Source organism: Ursus americanus, chromosome 18 (genome assembly GCF_024610735.1).
Source record: "Ursus americanus isolate L20-20 chromosome 18, mUrsAme1.1.p, whole genome shotgun sequence".
NCBI classification, from domain to species: domain Eukaryota; kingdom Metazoa; phylum Chordata; class Mammalia; order Carnivora; family Ursidae; genus Ursus; species Ursus americanus.
In genome coordinates this window covers 46312647-46330905 of record NC_142144.1, presented here as the reverse complement: position 1 = coordinate 46330905, position 18259 = coordinate 46312647, and the positions used below count along the sequence as shown (strand labels likewise).

The window sequence follows — 18259 nt, the reverse complement described above, 5'->3', positions numbered from 1 at the left end:
AGAGCTGCGGATTTCTGGAGGAAGGTTAAATGGAGATTTTTAGAATTACGCCCAAGCCAAGTGTAACTTTAAAAAATGGCCAGGAATCAGCTTAAGAAACTGCGGATTGGAAAAGGCATTTGATTTTTTTTCTTTTTTCTTTCCTTTCCTTTCCTTTCCTTTTCTTTTCTTTCTTTTCTTTTCTTTTCTTTTCTTTTCTTTTCTTTTCTTTTCTTTTCTTTTTTTAATGTCAGCCAGCATGAAAAATCATTGAGGAAATTCCCTTTACCACACTTAATGAAAAGATTTTTCTGTTACGGTGCAAAAATAACTCTGAATTGCAGTTCATGGGACACAGCTCTTGTGTGTCGACCGTGTTCAGAGGGAGCGTCTGAGGTGTGTGTCTGTGCCCAGGTGAAGCTGAAGGGCCTGGGCTCTGTCTTTGGGAGGACCCAGGGATGACCTTTCGGCCTGGCCAGATTCTCGGTCTCATTAGAGCAGATTCTCTTTTCTCCGGGCCTGCCCACGAGCTATTGATGAGTACATAAAGGCTGCTGTGTTCCCCCGCGCGGCTCCCCTGCTTTCAGCAATAGGACTTGTTGAATCGGTGAATTTCTTTGGGGCACAGAGGCTTGAAGTTTTGTTCTAATACGTGCACCACATTTCCATCTTTAAAGCAGTTGCAGAGCGCAGTTTAAAAGGACGTATCTTTTTGAGCAAAGGGAGAAAATTTTGCCACCAAGGGCCAATTTGATTCATAAACGAAAGCAGGGCTTTTCGAGTTGATGCTTTGGTCTGCCTTGATGTTTTGATTTAAAAGGCCTCGAGCAGGCAGTTGGGGTTTTTTCCCCTCCCTTCTGATGTTTTAGTATCCAATTTCTACCTTAGAAAAGCTTCCTTTTTTCATGCTGTAGCGACCAGGGTTGGGAGTTGAACATTTCCACTTCGCCTTATCAGCATCTTTGTGAAGGAGGGCTTCAGGAGGAAAACGTGAGGTAGCGGGGAGGAGGTGGTTAACCAGGATTTGCAAAAATTGAGGCTCAAGTGGATTGAGCGACTTGCCCGAAGTTTCTTAGCCCGTCAGTGGTCAATGTGGGACATACACCTGCGTGGACCATCTTGACTCCCAGCATTCTTTTATTTATAATTTGTTCATTTATTCATCTATTCATTTATTAAATTAGCACACCAGTGCTCTGAGGTAAGAAATATCACCTCTGTTTTACACAGTTTATACGACTCTAAAACGCACACGCCTGGCCACTATGCCCCAGTCCTTCTACGAGGGAAACTTAATTCAGCCATGCGTCACGTCTTTGAATTTCCTCTCCGGCTTGGCCGTGGATCGGAGCGCATGGCTGTTAGTAGCATTCACCGGTGAAGAAAATCTAGCCTCTGCTGTTGATAGATCCAGTGTTCCGACAGGAGATGCTAATTTTGAGTCCAAAGACCTGGGTTTGAATCTCAGCTCTGTCACTGGCAAGCTATATGTAGTTGGACCTCAGCATCCCTACCTGTAAAATGGGAATTCTGACACGCATCTCGGAACATCGTTGGGACAGGTCAGGCAATGCAACAGTGCCTGGTCTGTGGTAGGTGTGCTTGACCCCGGTCCTTATCCCGGAGAGAAGTTGGACGGAACGCTGGTGTCCACTAAACCGTGTTCTTTTGTTTTCCCTCACGAAGAAACATTTCCTGCCATCTCTTCTTCTAGGTCCTGGCCTATACCCTCAGCTGTGTATGTACCTCAGCGTTCAGTACCGGGATTGTTGAGGCTGAGGAGGCAGAGGAGGTCATGAACAAGCTTCGGATGTTGGTGGAGAACAACCAGCAGGTTGGACTGCATGCCCTCATCTCTCCTCTCTTTAGGTCTCCTGTTGCTGCTGAGTCCTAATTTTGACGGACTCTGATGAGACTATTACCGGAATGTTTTCGTGCCCAGAACTGAGGAACTTCTTTTTTTTTTTTTTTTTTTTTAAGATTTTTTAAAGAATTTACTTAGAGAGAGCACAAGTGGCGGGGGGGGGGGGGCAGAGGGAGAGGGAGAAGCAGACTCCCCGCTGATCAGGGAGCCCGATGTGGGGCTCGATCCCAGGACCCCAGGATCATGACCTGATCCAAAGGCAGATGCTTAACTGACTGAGCCCCCCAGGCGCCCCTAGAACTGAGGGACTTCTCACTTTCTCACCACTGTAGCCAACGGTCACAGATGTCTTTTTTTCTCTCCTTATACTTTATCTTTTGTAGGTACTTCTTTTTCCTTGTCAGAGAGAATGTGAAAGGCTTTTCTCTCTCTCCATCTGTATTTATAAAACCTTCAAACATGTGGCTAGGGATTGTAAGGCTAGCGATAACAATGTGTAAAGGTGTGGGTACTTAATGGACTCTGATAAGGTCAAACCTCAGCAAATTCAAAGCAGAGAATCTCTGCTCATGACTGAACATGCATGGGACAATTTAAACACCTATAAATTAAATTAAATACCTTTAAAATGTTCCCTCTGAAATATTATTCAGCCTTAAAACGGAAGGCAATTCAGACACATGCTGCAACATGGGTGATCTTGAGGACATTATGCTAAGTGAAACAAACCAATCACAAAAAGACAAATACTGTATGACTCTATTGATACGAGGTACTTGGAGTAGTCAAAAGCTTAGAGACAGAATGCAAAAGCATAGAGACAGAAAGTAGAAAGATGGTCACCAGGGGCTTGGGGAGGGAGGATGGGGAGTTCTTGTTTAAGGGGTACAAGTTTCGAATTTGCAAGATTAAAGAGTTCTGGAGACGGATGGTGGTGATAGTTGCACAGTAGTGTGAATATACTTAATGCCACTGACCTGTACCCTGAAAAGCGGTGAAGAGGGAAAATTGTATGTTATGTGTATTTTACAATTAAACTGAAAAATATGTTCCCTCTGATTACACATGTTATAAAATTGCCCCGTCTGGATTTTTTTTAGATTTCTCCACAGTCCCAATTTTGGCCATGGTGGATTCTTGCAGGATTCACTGGTTATTAGCTAATATTGTATTGTATCGGTACTCTTTTCTGGATCTGTGACTGCTCACTTAAATTCAGAATAGGTTTTGCAACGCCAGGATGTGGAAGTTTGCGAATGCTCTGCTCATTATGGGACTTTGTCTCCTCTTGTTTGGGAGCTGGCTCGGCTTGTGTGGCCTACCTCAGTATTTCCCCCCAGTTCCTTCCGAAAATTGGGATCGTTTGAGTCAAGTCTTGTAACAGTCCAGTATTGTTTTCCTAAAATAAACCATTCACTGCAGCTGAATTCCTTAGAGTTAGACTGCAGTTTCTGTTGCAGACCAAACTTGATTTTTAAAAAAAAAAATCTGCAAATCGATGATTTTCAGATGGCAAAGGAACCTGTCGGTAGGAAAGAGAGCCCCTCGAAGTGCTTAGATGCTGTCTGTAAAAATTCTGTGCCATGTGTGCTATTCTTCTTTTTCCTCACCCTTTGTTTTTATGTGTTTATAACAGACTTCAGGTTTTGCCCTGGCCTTGGGAAACCTAGTTCATGGTTTGTCTGTGTGCGGACACGGAAAAGCTGAGGACTTGGGCCACAGACTGCTCCCCGCCTGGATCAGAATTGTTCTGGCACAGGTAGGAGGTCACGTCCTAGCATGGGATTTTATATTTTTATAAAGGAAAAAAGAGCAACTTTATCGGACCATTTATAGGTGCTGCTAAGATATACAGCCTAACAATAAAAGAATAGGCAATGTCAAACGAAAGAGACGCAAGAACTTTAAATCCCTTGTAAATGATATATCCTGTCAACCATTATAACTTTTTTTTTTTAAACAGGCCACTTTCTCAGGGTTTTGATTTTCAAACAGCATTGTGGTTTTAAAAAATGCAGAACAAGAAACCACCTATGATCAAATAACTTCAACCTATTACTGTATTCAAGTCTGCTGCCATTTTTGGTTCAGTGATGCAAGTTATGTTGACCCTACAAAAGGAGTGCCATTTTGGCCGGTGTTTCTCTAGGATAGAATAAGTTTTATAAGATAATGCTAAGTGAAATAAGTCAAGCAGAGAAAGACAACTATCATATGATTTCTCTCATCTATGGAACGTAAGAACTAGGAAGATCGGTAGGGGAAGAAAGGGATAAAGAAAGGGGGGTAATCAGAAGGGGGAATGAAGCATGAGAGACTATGGATTCTGGGAAACAAACTGAGGGCTTCGGGGGGGGGGGGGAATGGGATAGACCGGTGATGGGTAGTAAGGAGGGCACGTATTGCATGGTGAACTGGGTGTTATACGCAACTAATGAATCATCGAACTTTACATCGGAAACCAGGGATGTACTGTATGGTGACTAACATAATATAATAAAAAAAATATTAAAAAAAAAAAAAGTTTTATAGGATTCAGACCCAAGGACTGTTTGCCTCGTGACATACCTGATGCTTTGTTTTCAGGGCACTCCTACGATGCTTTGTTTGGCCGCGCTTCACGGCATGGTGGCGTTGGTAGGCTCTGAAGGGGATGTAATCCAGGTAAAAAAAACAACAAAAACAAACAAACAAAACATGAACGGAGAAATCTACGTGTGCTCATAGCCACAGCAAGCAAGAGGAGGATACCCAGCATCTCAGTATGCTACATACAGAATACATGCCCGTCGTAATGGTTATACTGGGCTTTTCGATGCCTTGATATGTAGAAAATTGCTCCTGGCGGAGAATGCATTTTTCGAGATTTGTTCCTTCTTTTATTTGGTTCGTACGAATTAAACCCAGTCAGCCTGTGTACTTCCCACAAAGTCCCCTGCCCGAGAAAAGTGACTGAATCGTAAGAAATTTCCAAAGTCATCCGTAAGAAACACCATTTTGTATCTGTCATGTTTAAGTTTATATCGAGGTAGTTATTCTTTCACTTTTAAGTGTTTTCCACGGTGGACGTAAGTATGTCCCGGTTTGCCAGTGATGCTAAGGAGCGCCTGTGTTCATGCAGCGACGGTCTCTTCAGTTGAGCACTGCTCGCTGCGCTGAACCTGTGTCAGGAAGTCAGTGATAAATACGGCACTCCTGCCCTCAAGGAGCCCACAGCTTTTGTTTCTGAAACGTAAGGATGCAATGGTAAATGATACCGTAGCGTAAAAGATGATAGCTCATCCACCAGAAATAGCATCAGTTACTTTTCTGGGGACGTTGGGATGGATATTTCTTCTTTTTCTTTCAGCTGAAGTCTGAAGCCATCCAGTCCTCTGATTTTCAAGCCAGACTTAATGAAGTCATCAAAACTGTAACTCAGGTGAGAAGAGGAATTTAAAATCCTTGGATGGGAAAACAGATAATCCCCCCCCCCTTTTTTTTTGAGAGAGAGAGAGAGAGCATGCATGTGTGTGTGAGCAGCTGGGGGGGGCAGCGGGAGAGGGAGAGAGAGAATCTCAAGCAGGCTTCAAGCCCAGCGCGGAGCCTCATGCGGGGCGGGATCTCGTGACCTGAGATCATGACCTGAGCTGAAACCAAGAGTCACACACTTAACCGACTGCGCCACCCAGGTGCCCCTCAGCTACTTCCTTTTACTGCCTTTCTCTTTCACGATACAAACTGTTTTACTTGGAAAATGGGGAGATGTCTGATTATTGAGTTGAGTCCAAGCAGCATTTGAGAGGGGCTTAGGCCGCACATTCACCGGCAAACACACACTGACAGCCTCGGAGGAAAAAAAAGCTGACATTTTTGAGTTAACTTAAATCGGCTTGGTTTCCTTTAAAAATGAAAATCTGACCCTGCAAGGGATGTTAGGCCCTCAGGACAAAGTAAAATGGAAGGTGATCAAAGGGCAGGACAGATATCTAAGAACGTCGAGAAGCGCTAGTTCAGATGTCTCTGATAAAAGTATTCGGGTAAATTATTATCAGCATTCTTGGCAAGACAGTAAGGATGTTCATCTGCTGAGAAATGATTATATATTTTAAGATTTTTATACAAATTTATTAGTTTCATTGCACCAAACGTGAAAACACAGAATGAAAGAAGTTGAAAAAATATCATTGATGGTCCTCACAACTTGAAGCAAGTGTTAATAATAATTGGTCATATTTCTTTCCAATTATTCTTTTTTTTTTTTGCATAGTTGGTATTCTTACTATATATAGAACTTTGTAGATAGTCTTTTTACTTAGTCTTCACGTTTAGCATACTTTTTCTCCTTCTTGTAAATACAGCTGATTATTACACCTACCACATAAACAAGTTTTAGTAATTCATGCTTTGGAAAGCAAACATAAGTGTCTGAACAGAGGAAACTCTCTTTTGCACGTATGAACGTGATTCTCAGGAAAAGCATTATACTGAAACTTAAGTTGCTATTAACTTGGGAGAAAAATCTGTAAATGAAAACTTATTTAAGAAAATCCTTACTATAAGTGATAAAGCAGTAATAGAACATTACTTAAGAGAACAAAATAATATCTCCTTCCACTTTTAGAGGTATTTTATTCTTAAATAACTAACACCTTTTTTTTTTTTTTTTTTTTTTACTTTTTGGATCTTTTCCCCCCTTCAAAAAAAAAAATTCCTTTGAGACCAGTCGGACTCAGTGACACTTGAGACAACCAGTACTACCTTGTGTCGTGATTGATTGATCCATTCATTCATTCAGTTCTTCAACAATTGTTGATCACCTGTGTGTCCGGGTTTAGTATATTAGACACATGATATTATGTCTTGTCAGAGAACTTGTCATTACCAGACAAGCCGCCACCTCATTAAAGATAAATGACTTTCTCTGAGTTACCTTTTAATAAACGAAGTTTGGATCTAGCCCGATCATTGAACTGTTACACTCTCATCCATAGGTCATCAGTGTGTCTGGGGTGATTGGTCTTCAATCAAATGCTCTTTGGCTTCTAGGACATCTTCATCTGTCTACTCTGTCCTCAAGTCAGAGCAGAACCTCTGGTAAGATTGGAGTCTTAGGATACTGGGGCTGGAGGGATTGCTGACCGGGGGCCGTGTACTTGCGTTAAGAGCATTAATCTTCGCACCCGCCTTAAGTGGTGGATGTTACCACCCCTCTTTTATGTCAGAAGAAGAGGGGCTGTGGAGAGCCTTCCTGACTTGCCCAGGGCCACGTGGCATCAAGTGGTGGACATACAGTTGAACTCACCTCCGTCAGCCTCCAAAACCCATGCTCTTCTGTTCTTCTTCCCTGCCTCCCTTGGAGAACAGATTAGACGGTCTAACCCCATATTTCACAAATGAAGACATTGAAGCTTAGAAAGATGACATGACTTCCATAAGGAGTTCAGTGACAAATCCGGAAAGTAGGAACAGGTCCTTGAAGCTCGACACAGAGTTCTTTCTTATTTTCCTAGATGTAATCATATTTCATTAAAGGACTCTGCCTTTATGACTGGATTTCTTCGGGCCCCTGCTTTTAAGAAAATAATGGGGTCTGCACATTTAAAGATATGCACATGCTTGACGTTGAAATGAAAATCCTAGGTCTTAACATAGCAAGGCCTTTTCTATGTCCACATTTTTGATAAAAAGTAATAAAAAATATTTGCAATTCCCACATGCTTAAGTTTGCACTTGGAGATTTTCTGCGGAAGGCATCACTGTAATACACTGGGACCTGAATCTGCTCATTGATCTTTATAGAATTTTGACCCACTGGCTCTCTTGGACCCAGGCCACAAAGGTTTAGGTACCACAGATTTCTCATTAAAACCTGGTTTCGCATACCCCCTGACAGGTAGTCTACAGACAGCATCACCATGGACATGTAGCACTGTAATTACCTTTCCCTCACTTTCGGTCACTTCGTAGCTAGAGAAATAGGACTTCGTTCCTCAGTATTCCCAACATAATGAACTTGCGACAGCTGGAAGCTGTCATGTTAAAAGGGGAAAAAAACCACCAACTTAGTCATAGTGGAAACCTTAAGTAATGCTAGTTTGGAAGGGCAGTGTGCTCCTGAGGTCCTGCTAAAATAGCAAGTTGATGTCAGGCTTTTGCTTTTTTACCTAGGTTTTTAATCGCTAGTGCTATGGGTTACACAGTCCGGCCCCCATGCACTCAAGTCGGGTGGTCGCGAACCATCTCACACCCAGTTTCATTGGGACACGATGCTCGTGTGTCTGGAAAAGTACAGCTGTCCTTGCTTCTGTTGGAATTTTCCAGTTGAGCCATTTGTTGCAGTAAAAAGCATCTCATGAAGCAATTCTGGGGGACTGGCAGGAAGAGAATCGAGGAAACTCCCCAGACTCGACTCGCCTCCATGTCACTGCCTCCGTGTTCTAGGTCAGCAGCCACAGCTGGTGACTTGGACGTGCTGCTCACAGAGAGGTCCTGCCTTCTGAAGTAACAGGCCGGCTGCTCTTATTACTGATTGTTGCATTTCCCTGGTTCATGGATCTCATTCAGGATGTCCTCAAGTCGCCCCTGGAATGGTGGTCTCAGCCTAGAGGCCGGCAGACACCAAGGGTCACCGGACTGGGGCTTATTGATGTGACAGTGTGGAAAGGATTTTTTTTGTAACCACTTCATTAAAGTTCACAACCCCTGTGATTTTGCAGTCTCTGCTAGGTTTACCACCGTTTCAGCTTTGCTTGCATAGCCGAAGTGATTACTTCAAGGCCAGTCACTTAATCTAATAGAATTAGTTGCCACCGCAGAGTATTGTGCTGAGATTAATGGCATAAACATCTCCGCTTTGTCTCTAGGTTGATATGGCAGCATGAGATCATTATCTTTCCTTCATTAGTCCCGCCAAGTTCACTGGTTAATTTGATCATTTTCTGTCTCCACAGTTCCTACTGACTATAGCTATTTGCCTGAGAGCAGTTTTATGAGAGCGGCCATTGGCTTCTTCGTTACAGGAGGAAAAAAAGGCAAGTGGGCACATTTCTTGAATTTTATCATTCTTCCGACGCGTTAGATTTGTGGGCCCCAAGCTTGCGTCTGTGCGATTAAACCGTCATCAATCTGAGGGAGGGAATATTTCCTTCTGCTGGACCGTCTTTGCAATAGAAATGACCAGGAGGCCAACTACCATAAGACTATGTCGTCTCTTGGAATCATTGTATCTGACCTTGGAGGGGGCGGGGTGGGGGGACAGGGGTTCAGGGGGACCTGTGAAGACCTTATTCTTTCATTGGACCTTTTCAAAAGTATGAGCACACGTGGCTTTTCTTGTCAGTGTTGACCGGGTGTGACCATAAAAGAGAAAACACAGTTGGGACCTAACTTGGGAGTAAGTCTTCTCCCTGAACCTCAAATGACCGGTCTCTGTTGTTGGAATCACCGGCTCTGGTTCTTAATTTTAGCTTGTGTTCTTTTTGTCTGCAAACATTTGTGCCTTTGGGATTCTTTGGTGCTGCCACCCATACTCGAGCATAAGCAACCTGAAGACAGATTGAATTGCCTTTTGTTTTTAACTGGAGTCTGAATAAAGCCATGTAAGTCTTTAAATAAATGCTCTCTACTGATACACATCGACTATTCAGAGATGTGAGGGCAAAATGTATCCCTCTTGAGAATTTCATAGCTCAGGAAATAGTTTCATTCGTATAATATTCTTTCATTGATATTTACTAGTTTCTTTCTTGCCTGGCCTGGTTAGGTCGATCTGGGCAAGTTCAGTGCCTGTATTATAATAAGATCATCGCAATTTTGGGGGGGGGGGGGGAGTTTTGAAACAACTTAAACTGAAGAAATCTGGAGGAAGCAGTTTGATTAACGAAGGTCGTAAAAGAGTATAATCTTACTCTTGGAAGGGGCATTAAAGGTCATGTCATCTGATTTCCTGTTGGATACGGTAATCCCTGCAGCTTCCACATTATAAACTAGTTTCAGAGTTTGGAGATGAATTCCTTTAGTTCCTAGAGTTCTCGAAATTGTAGTATTATTTTAGGGTCATGAGTTAGGGTGACTGCTTTTACATACCCTCAGTAAAAAGTTGATACATAGTTATGCCACTGTTGTACATAACATATTTAAATGTTATGTACATATATAAATATGTAACCTATTACATGTAATACAGAGTTAATTGTTTATATTTTCATAAGTTCGGTCTATTTATAGTAGTATCACAATAGAAATGTCTTCATTAGTAAGAAATTGAATTTTTACTAAAGGAGCATCTAAAATTTCCATTGCCAGGATAATCTTAGGAATATATATTTTTGCTCCTTTTGTTTGTTTGTTTGCTCATTGATATCTTACAAAAGTTTTAAATGACAATAATGTGAACTATTTCCATGAGCAAGAAAATATAAATTCTTCAGACAAAATGAAAGATACTCTTTTACTGTTCCGGTGAATAAAATGTAATGTTGACTCCCCAGATCCCTATTTCTTGGCAGACATGAATTTTCTCTGAATCCTGTGGGAACTTCTTGGTTAAACATAACATTTTTATGATTACACAGTCAGGGCACAACAGGCAGTGTTCTGCTCTAAAATTGAAAAATCAGGTGGAGCTGGCCGCAGTGACTTTCTTTGCAGTCTTACTGAAAGCTATTTTAAGACAAATAAATGAAGTATTAAAAATGCCATATTACCAATCAGATTTTTGGCATTTTCAGGTTGTGGGAGAGGGCTGCCTTCTTGTCAGGTTTGCTGACTAGATTCAGAGAAAAATCTATTCAGCCTTACACATTACTAATGATGACCCCAGAGGAGTGGGGGCCGTGGGAGGCTGACCTCCGCCTCCGAAGCCCATTTACAAAAACAAAACCAGACCCTGCTCTATGGGTCTAAATGGGATGGCCAAATGCGGAGGTGTGCATGCAAACGAGTGTTTTCTTCTTCAATATGCCCAGCTCATTTGAATTTTAATAACTCCCTTCTGAAGCAGCTTTTGAGTTGAAATGTCTGGATGTCACTCACTAGAGCCCAGTGGGGCTGCCGATAGGAAGGATGACGACGTTGGTGAGCTCTTTTGAGGGAGAAATGGCTTTAGAGAATAAAAATCATGCATGGCATAGGCAGGAGAGAGGAGACTTGAGGGGTGGCATGGCTTCATTCCCCCTGTGTGCTGTTTCCTAACTCATGAGTGGAAGAGAAATGTGATGAGTTATCCCTGACCCTCAGTGATGCCGGGACAAGATAGGGCGTCATCGATTTTAGCCAATCAGATTTGAGAGAGGGAATACATGACTCTGAGTGTCTAACGCTTAGGGCTTCTCTCCCATTGGATCCTCATTTTAATATGTGTATGATAGAACACACGAGATGTTCATAACAGCCATTCCTTCACACAGGCCTACATTGGAAAACCCAACAGATGAAATTCTTTCTCGTTTTTAGGGACTTCACTTGGTAGTTTTGAATATAACTGGTTTTTTGCTCTGCCCCATGACATTCTCCTTTCTTCCCTGATAACCATGGCCTCTTCCAGCAGATGTCGTCGTCATCAGCATCTTTATTTATTCCTGCGGACATTTCTTCACGATGCTAAGTTTAAAACGTGCTCAGAATCTTTCTTCCTATCATGGAATTATTTTTTTCCCCTTAAGGGACTCTCAATTTTGACCCTTATTTTTGCTTCTTTTCTATTCATTTATTCTTTTTCCTGATGTTTGTTTTTTCTCAACCTCATAGCCTTATTCAGCTTTCATCAAGATTATATCTATTTCTTTCATAAAACATTTAAAGTGGATTAAAAGCACTTAATAAAAGTAATGGTTCATTTTTGATGCTAACACCAAGTATTTCTACCTAACGATTTAGAATTATTTTTTCTTACCATTCTGTTGCTGGGGAATGTGAGTAGCTTTTTAAGCTTGTGTTTTTCTGTTAAGCTTTTAAGTTCACAGTAAGACGTATTATTTGAGTAAAGTGTATGTCAATCCTTGTGATAAAATCTTTAGCATTTCCTTCTTGATATGAATTCATTGGTCTGTGATTCATGTGCGTAAGTGACGGACTCTTGCGTAAACTGTAGGTAGGTATATTCTCAGTTGGTTGTTCGGGACCGTTAGCATGGGATGTGCTTATTGATGAGTCTAGTCAAAGGGGCAGGGTTAGTGAACTCTGGGTGTAGAATAAGCGACATGGGAAAGCCGTCCTATTTTTCTGGTGAAATTACGGAGTTGGTTGCCGAGTTTGCGTTAAAGTATTTTAATTTAGTAATGGTTTACCTATACAAAGCTTTTGACAAGTATTATTAGAAGTGAATACTTGTATATAACACTAAGTTCAAAAATGGAATAAAGAAGAAAAAAAGATCTCCTCTAATCTCACCACCTAGAGATAGCCACATAGGTCCTCCTGGATGTGGGTGTGTTACATGACATTGAATCATGAAATTTATTTTATTTTGTTGCCTGATTTTTAAAAATTTAACAACTTTTCTTGTAAAGGGACATAATCACCATTCATCTCCTCCAAAAGGAGGTTCGGGGGAAAGTACAAAAAGAATTCTTGCATCGCTTTCTAGACATTTGTTAATGGGATATGCTTTGGGAGTATTTGATTGCTATTTTTGGTTGTAAATACTGTGAAAAATACTTGTAAGGAAAAAAGTCACCAATTATCCCATGACTTTCTAACTGCTATTATCATTTTTGAATTTTTCTTTTTAATTTGTTGCTTTTGTGCACATGCAAGCTTTATGTATTTCCGAGTATACGTATGCTTTGAATCTTTTATTAACCTTTCCCTACCTTTCATTATATCTCCATAGTTATCATTTCCAAATGACTGTAGAATATTCCATCAAAATGATGGATCATAATTAATTTAGCCATTTTTCGATTGGTCATTTTTAAAATTTCCATTATAGAGAACATCTTTATGCATGTAGCTTTTGCTTTTCTGCATATAGGTGTCCTGGAGATGCATTCACAGCAGGTTATTAGTGGGCAAGAGGATTTGGTGACCCTAGGGATGGCTTGGCCCCGTTGTTCTTTGAAGGATTATACCAGGTTTGGGCACCTCAGCCCCAGACGCGTACGCGAAGCAGATTTCCTAGAGGGGGAAGGCGTGGAAGTCGGGCTGCTGGGGCTCACACTCCACTCCCACCACAGGCAGGCTGTGTAATCTCAGACAAGCTGCTTAAGTCCCGACGCCCCAGTTGCTTCCGTAAAGTGGAGGAAATAACTGAATCTTCTTTATAGAGTTTTTGTAAAGATGATGAGTTTAGGAGTCACTTGATGTAACAGTGCTTAGAAAACAAAATAAGAAACCCTTTCTAGCTATCGTATTACAAAACAAACCAACATATAGGAAAACAGATGATTACAATAAAAGTCCATCAGGTGTAAAATGATAACACTACCCTAACACTGTTCTAATTTACATTTCATTGCCAGAAGGAATGAACATTTTTGCACGTATTTACTCTTCGAGAAGTTTATTTTTAAATTAAATTTTAGACCACTTCTTTTTAAAAATTCAACCCCCCCCTTTTGTTTTGATGTAAGCTCTACACCCAAAGTGGGGCTGTGGGGCTTGAACTCCCAGCCGTGAGATCGAGCGTCGCATGCTCTACCGACTGAGCCAGCCAGGCGCCCCCCAAATTTGTACCTTTTTTCTCTTACTCTGTGTTTTGAAATAATTCCAAACGTATAAAAAAGTGAAAACAGCCAGAGAACCCTATTGAAGTTTCACTGACTGTCCGAATGATGTCTTTAGCAGAGGAAGAATTCAATCCAGAACGTTACACTGCACTTACCTGTCCTATCTCTTCAGTCTCCTTCAATCTGGAACAGTTCCTCAGTCATTCTTCACCTTTCAAGACTTGAACATGCTTTTTTGTTCTTTGTTTTTTATTTTGTTTTGTTCCTCGAGAGAGCGCGAGCGGCGGCAGGGAGCAGAGAGAAAGAGAATCTTTTTTTTTTTTCCTTAAAGATTTATGTTGTTATTTTAGAAGGAGGGAGGGAGGAGAGAGTGCAAGGGGGAAGGAATAGAGGGGGAGAGAGAGAGAGAAAGAGAGAGATAATCCTTAAGCGGACTCCGTGCTGAGCAGGGAGCTGGACTTGGGTCTTGATTCCAGGACCTTGAGATCATGATCTGAGAAGAAATCAAGAGTCAGACGCTTAGCTGACTGAGCCACCCAGGTGCCCCGTGGGAGAGAGAATCTTAAGCAGGCTCCACACTCAGCACAGAGCCTGACCTGGGCTTTGATCTCACCACCTGAGATCACGACCTGAGCAGAAATCAAGAGTTGGACACCTAACCAACTGAGCCACCCAGGCGCCCCCAGACTTGAACATGTTTTAAGATTAGAAGCCAGTTATTTAGTAGAACGGTTTTCCATTTCAACTTGCCGGTTTGCCTGCTGTTGCTCACGTGGGAGGCGAGTCAGTCATCGTCGGCAGGAGTAGCACAGACATGGAGCATGGCTCCTCTCACGGTGGTACATGGTGTGTCTCTCCCTCCACCAGGGATGTTAATTTTGATCTGTTCCTTGGCTAAGGTGTATCTTCCAGGCCTCTCCACTGTGAAGTTCTCTTTTCCCTTTATCATCAGTAAATATTCTGTGTGGAGGTCTTTCGAGACTTCATGATTATCCAGTTTTACATCCTAGTTTCACCCATTAGTTTCAGCATCGATGAATGTTTTCTTGCCTGAATTGGTTATTACTATGATGATTCTTGAAGGCGATGATTCAAAAGGTGATTCTTCCCTTATTCCATTTATGCTTCTCAGTAGGCTTTCTATTGTACGGAAGACCTGCCTTTTCCTTCCCTCCATCTCACTCTCTACTGGTATGGCCCACAAACATTTTATTTCATTTAATTATTTGTTATTCAGTTATTCGTGATTTCAACCTTCATATATTCCACATTTGATCAGTGAGAACCTCTTTACATTGGCTTTGTGTCCATTTGACATGACCCCGTCATTCTGTGAGTACCTTGTTTCGTCGCGGCCCAAGAAAATGTTCTAGGTTCATCTCGTATTATCCGCAGCTCTGTAACAGCGAGATAGCTCAGGTTCCTTTTAGTGGGAAATGATACTTAGAAGCAAAGATCTGGGTACAAATTCTCCTCGTTCCTGGGGTGAGCACTGCTCCCAGGCTCTTTCAGTGAACAGTTGTTAGGAAATGGACACACATACCCTCTCGCTGTCATGTCTGTATTCATTTCTGTATCTAGCTAGATATACTGAAAGCCGTGAGTTTATACCAGTATCTCCAGTTCCAGTTCAACACCACAGGGTTCATTGTACTTTTCCCCTCTTTTCATATTTGTAACTTTCTTCTCTGACAGGTAGAATCCTGGCTCCATTTTTCTCTGTGTATCTGCTCATTTGCGGAGTCCCCTGTATACAAACAGTCTTCTGTCCCCACTGGTCCCCAGCCCTGCGGAGGCCACCTTCCTCTCTCAGGTCCTGATCCCCGAGGGGCAGCCACCCTGCTTGGCAGCCTTCCTGGTGCAAAGGGGCCCAGGGATATTTTTGTTTCTGATAACTGAATGTCGTTGAAGTACTTCTACCAAGTCTTAGTATCTGACTGACCTCTCAGAATCTTCAAGTGTTTCTAACTACCGTCCGGATTTCAGAGTAGTTTCTGGCAGGGGCACAGCGTCTCCTCATCTCCGCAACTAAGCCATGCTGTCATCGTTTCTACCTGTGTTTTCTAAGGACTTCGTCTAGAAAAGTCCTAGTGATCCTTTCCGTCTTGGTTTAAACATCCTTTCCTCAGTCGGTGTTTCCAGGCCAGTTCGGATTTCTTCTGTTGCATTTTCCAATATGTTTTTCATAGTACTTGATATAGGAGTAGTTATTTTCTTAATTATTTCTGGCTCTTTGTTTAAAGTCTCTCTTTCCCATGACTGTAATTTCCTCAAGGGCAGGAGGAACATAGGTGTTTTATCCTAAATTCTTAGAACAGAGTACTTGGCATTTAATAGTTTTCAGATATTTGTCGATCTACAGCTGTGTGTGTGTATGAGATAATTCTAAGCGAAGTTGCTTCTAGACAACACTGAGGATGGAGAAAATCAAGACATGTCCACACTACGCGAGCAACATGTGATGGGGGATAGACACACCCCCGGCTGTCAGCCTATGGCCTGTTACCAGACTTTTACTGGAGGGCTTACACATGTGCCTTGTGGCATTGAGATGTGATCCTCTGTGTAGCTGAAGTATGTGTGATAATGGGTCCTGTTGTAATGCATTATGTTCGGATATGCCATTTATATCAGGTTCTTTGAGGCTGTCAACTGGATGAGAGATTTAAAGCAACTTTGTATCTGGGTTTTAAAACATCTGGATCCTGTTAACAAGGACTGTTAGGCCTTCTCAGTTCCAAAGCCATTGTCTATGCATTCCAGTATTTCTCTTTATCTAAGGCACTTGCTTGAAAGACAAAGCACTGCAAGAAGGGAGCTAATCATTCCTGTTGCTTAGATTTGGATTCCTGTGTCCAGTGCTGAAGATCTCTGGGGAAGGAACCACGTGACTCTGTTCTCCCGTCTGGGGACTCTCTCTCTTTCCATACCCGCCCCTGCCCCCCGCCCAGCCACCATGTGCATGGAACTGCCAAGTATTTCCTCCATTCCGAACAGTTACTATAATTCCTTTCATTCCAGTTAGCGTCAGAATTAGTTCCCTGCAAATACAGTGGAAAATTTTGTGTGATTCTAGTTACGCCACTCAGTACTGACGCTCTGCCCTTCTTTGAAAGTGGAAGATTTCTTGTTTCCTAGCACTTACTTGATTTTCAATCCTATGTTCCCTGTTTCAAGGTCTTGTTTCTGATACTTGCTTGTATATCAGGTCAATTCTAAAGAGTCTAGAAGCAAGGTGCAAAGTGTGAGTGAAGTGCAGTTACGTATTGTTACGTATATATAGTGCAAGTTATTGGTGCAAGAGCTTGTTGTGTAAGCAATCACATGTGGTGTGGTTTTGTGTGTGCATGTGTGTGAAATGGTCGTATTTTGCACTGGGTCCTGGTATTAGAGGACAGGGTGAATGTCTTTCCTGATTCCCTAGATCCTCTGGAAACTGCAGAATTTCTGTAGTAAATTCTGTAGAGGGACCTGGAATAAAATTTTATGTTAATCTTGAACACACTTGATCTGAGAAAAAAAATTTGAAAATTTAAAAATTTAAAGGAATCTGCTTATGAATGAATGATTTCCAATATAAAACTGGATTCATGTCCTTACTAGGAGAGAAAAGCAGTTCTATGCTCAGATTTTAAGATCCCATTTGCCAGTTCATCAGGCCATTTCTGAGAATCACATGCCAAAATGACCCCAAAAATGCAGCTTATTTTTTCTTTGTGTGAAATCAGAGACTCTAATTTGCTGCCCACATGGTATAGGGACAGTTCCCCATGTGTGTGATCCGGACGGTGTCCTATGAATAGCCAACCAGTTAGTTCCTAGCACAGCAGTTTAATTTTTATCACATCTGACTTTTCCTTGTCCGTGTGTCTGTCCTCTCACTAGAATATGAGCTGCATTAGCAAAGGAACCTGTTCTGTCTTGTTGCAAACTCTCGTTTGTGTCTGGAACAGTGCATGGTACCTACTAGATACCCAGTGATTGAACAAATGAATGTTTTTTATGAATATATTTACTTTTTTGGGTCAGCAATTCTTCTCTCTGTAATAGCAACGGTAAATTCCCTGATAATCCTTCCTGCGCTCCTAGTATTACATCTTAAGGTGGAATAGAAATAAAGCTTCAGTTAGTGGTAGCATAGCCGAAAAGGGCGGCAGGTGCATTGAGCTTTTAACATTCTCAAAAAGCAAAAAAGCGCTTGTTGGAGGGGAGAGAAACGTCACTGGAAGGTACACTACTAGTTTTCCCTTTCCAAGTTGGCAGAGGCAGGGGTAAGGAGGTAGGTTAGTTGGTGACTAGCCTAAAAAAAACATGCTGATTTTTGAGGTCATGATCCCAGGGTCCTGGGATCTAGCCCCACTTTGGCTCCCTGCTCAGTGGGGAGTCTGCCTCTCCCTCTGCCCCTCCCCCCGCTCATGAACATGTGGAAATATTTTCTTCTCTTCTTAGTTTGTCTTTTCACTTTGTTGATGATTCCTTTGATGCACAGAAGTTTTTAACTTCGACAACTCCAATATGTCTATTTTTTTTCTTTTGTTGCTCATGTTTTTGGCATCGTATCTGAGAATCCATTGCCAAATCAAAGGTCATGAAGATTTACCCCTGTGTTTTCTTCTAAGAGTTTTATGGTTTAATTCTTATAGTTAGGTCCTTGATCTATTTTGAGTTAATTTTTGTATACAGTATTAGGTTGGGGTCCTACTTCCTTATTTGCATGTGGGACCATTTGCTGAAAAGAATGTTCTTTTCCCATTGAATGGTCTTAGCA

The 18259-nt window shown here is 41.8% G+C and overlaps 1 protein-coding gene across 2 annotated transcripts in view; it reads left to right on the top strand.

The window, feature by feature from the left end:
• The window catches only part of FOCAD (focadhesin), a 302415-nt gene that overhangs the window by 255735 nt on the left and 28421 nt on the right, over positions 1-18259 (top strand). For both annotated transcript variants that reach the window (XM_045780633.2, XM_045780634.2), the window contains 6 exons: positions 1694-1813; positions 3480-3602; positions 4430-4507; positions 5193-5264; positions 6817-6919; positions 8776-8856. In XM_045780633.2, the coding sequence (XP_045636589.2) occupies positions 1694-1813; positions 3480-3602; positions 4430-4507; positions 5193-5264; positions 6817-6919; positions 8776-8856 (577 nt within the window). The remainder of the gene's footprint in view (positions 1-1693; positions 1814-3479; positions 3603-4429; positions 4508-5192; positions 5265-6816; positions 6920-8775; positions 8857-18259) is intronic.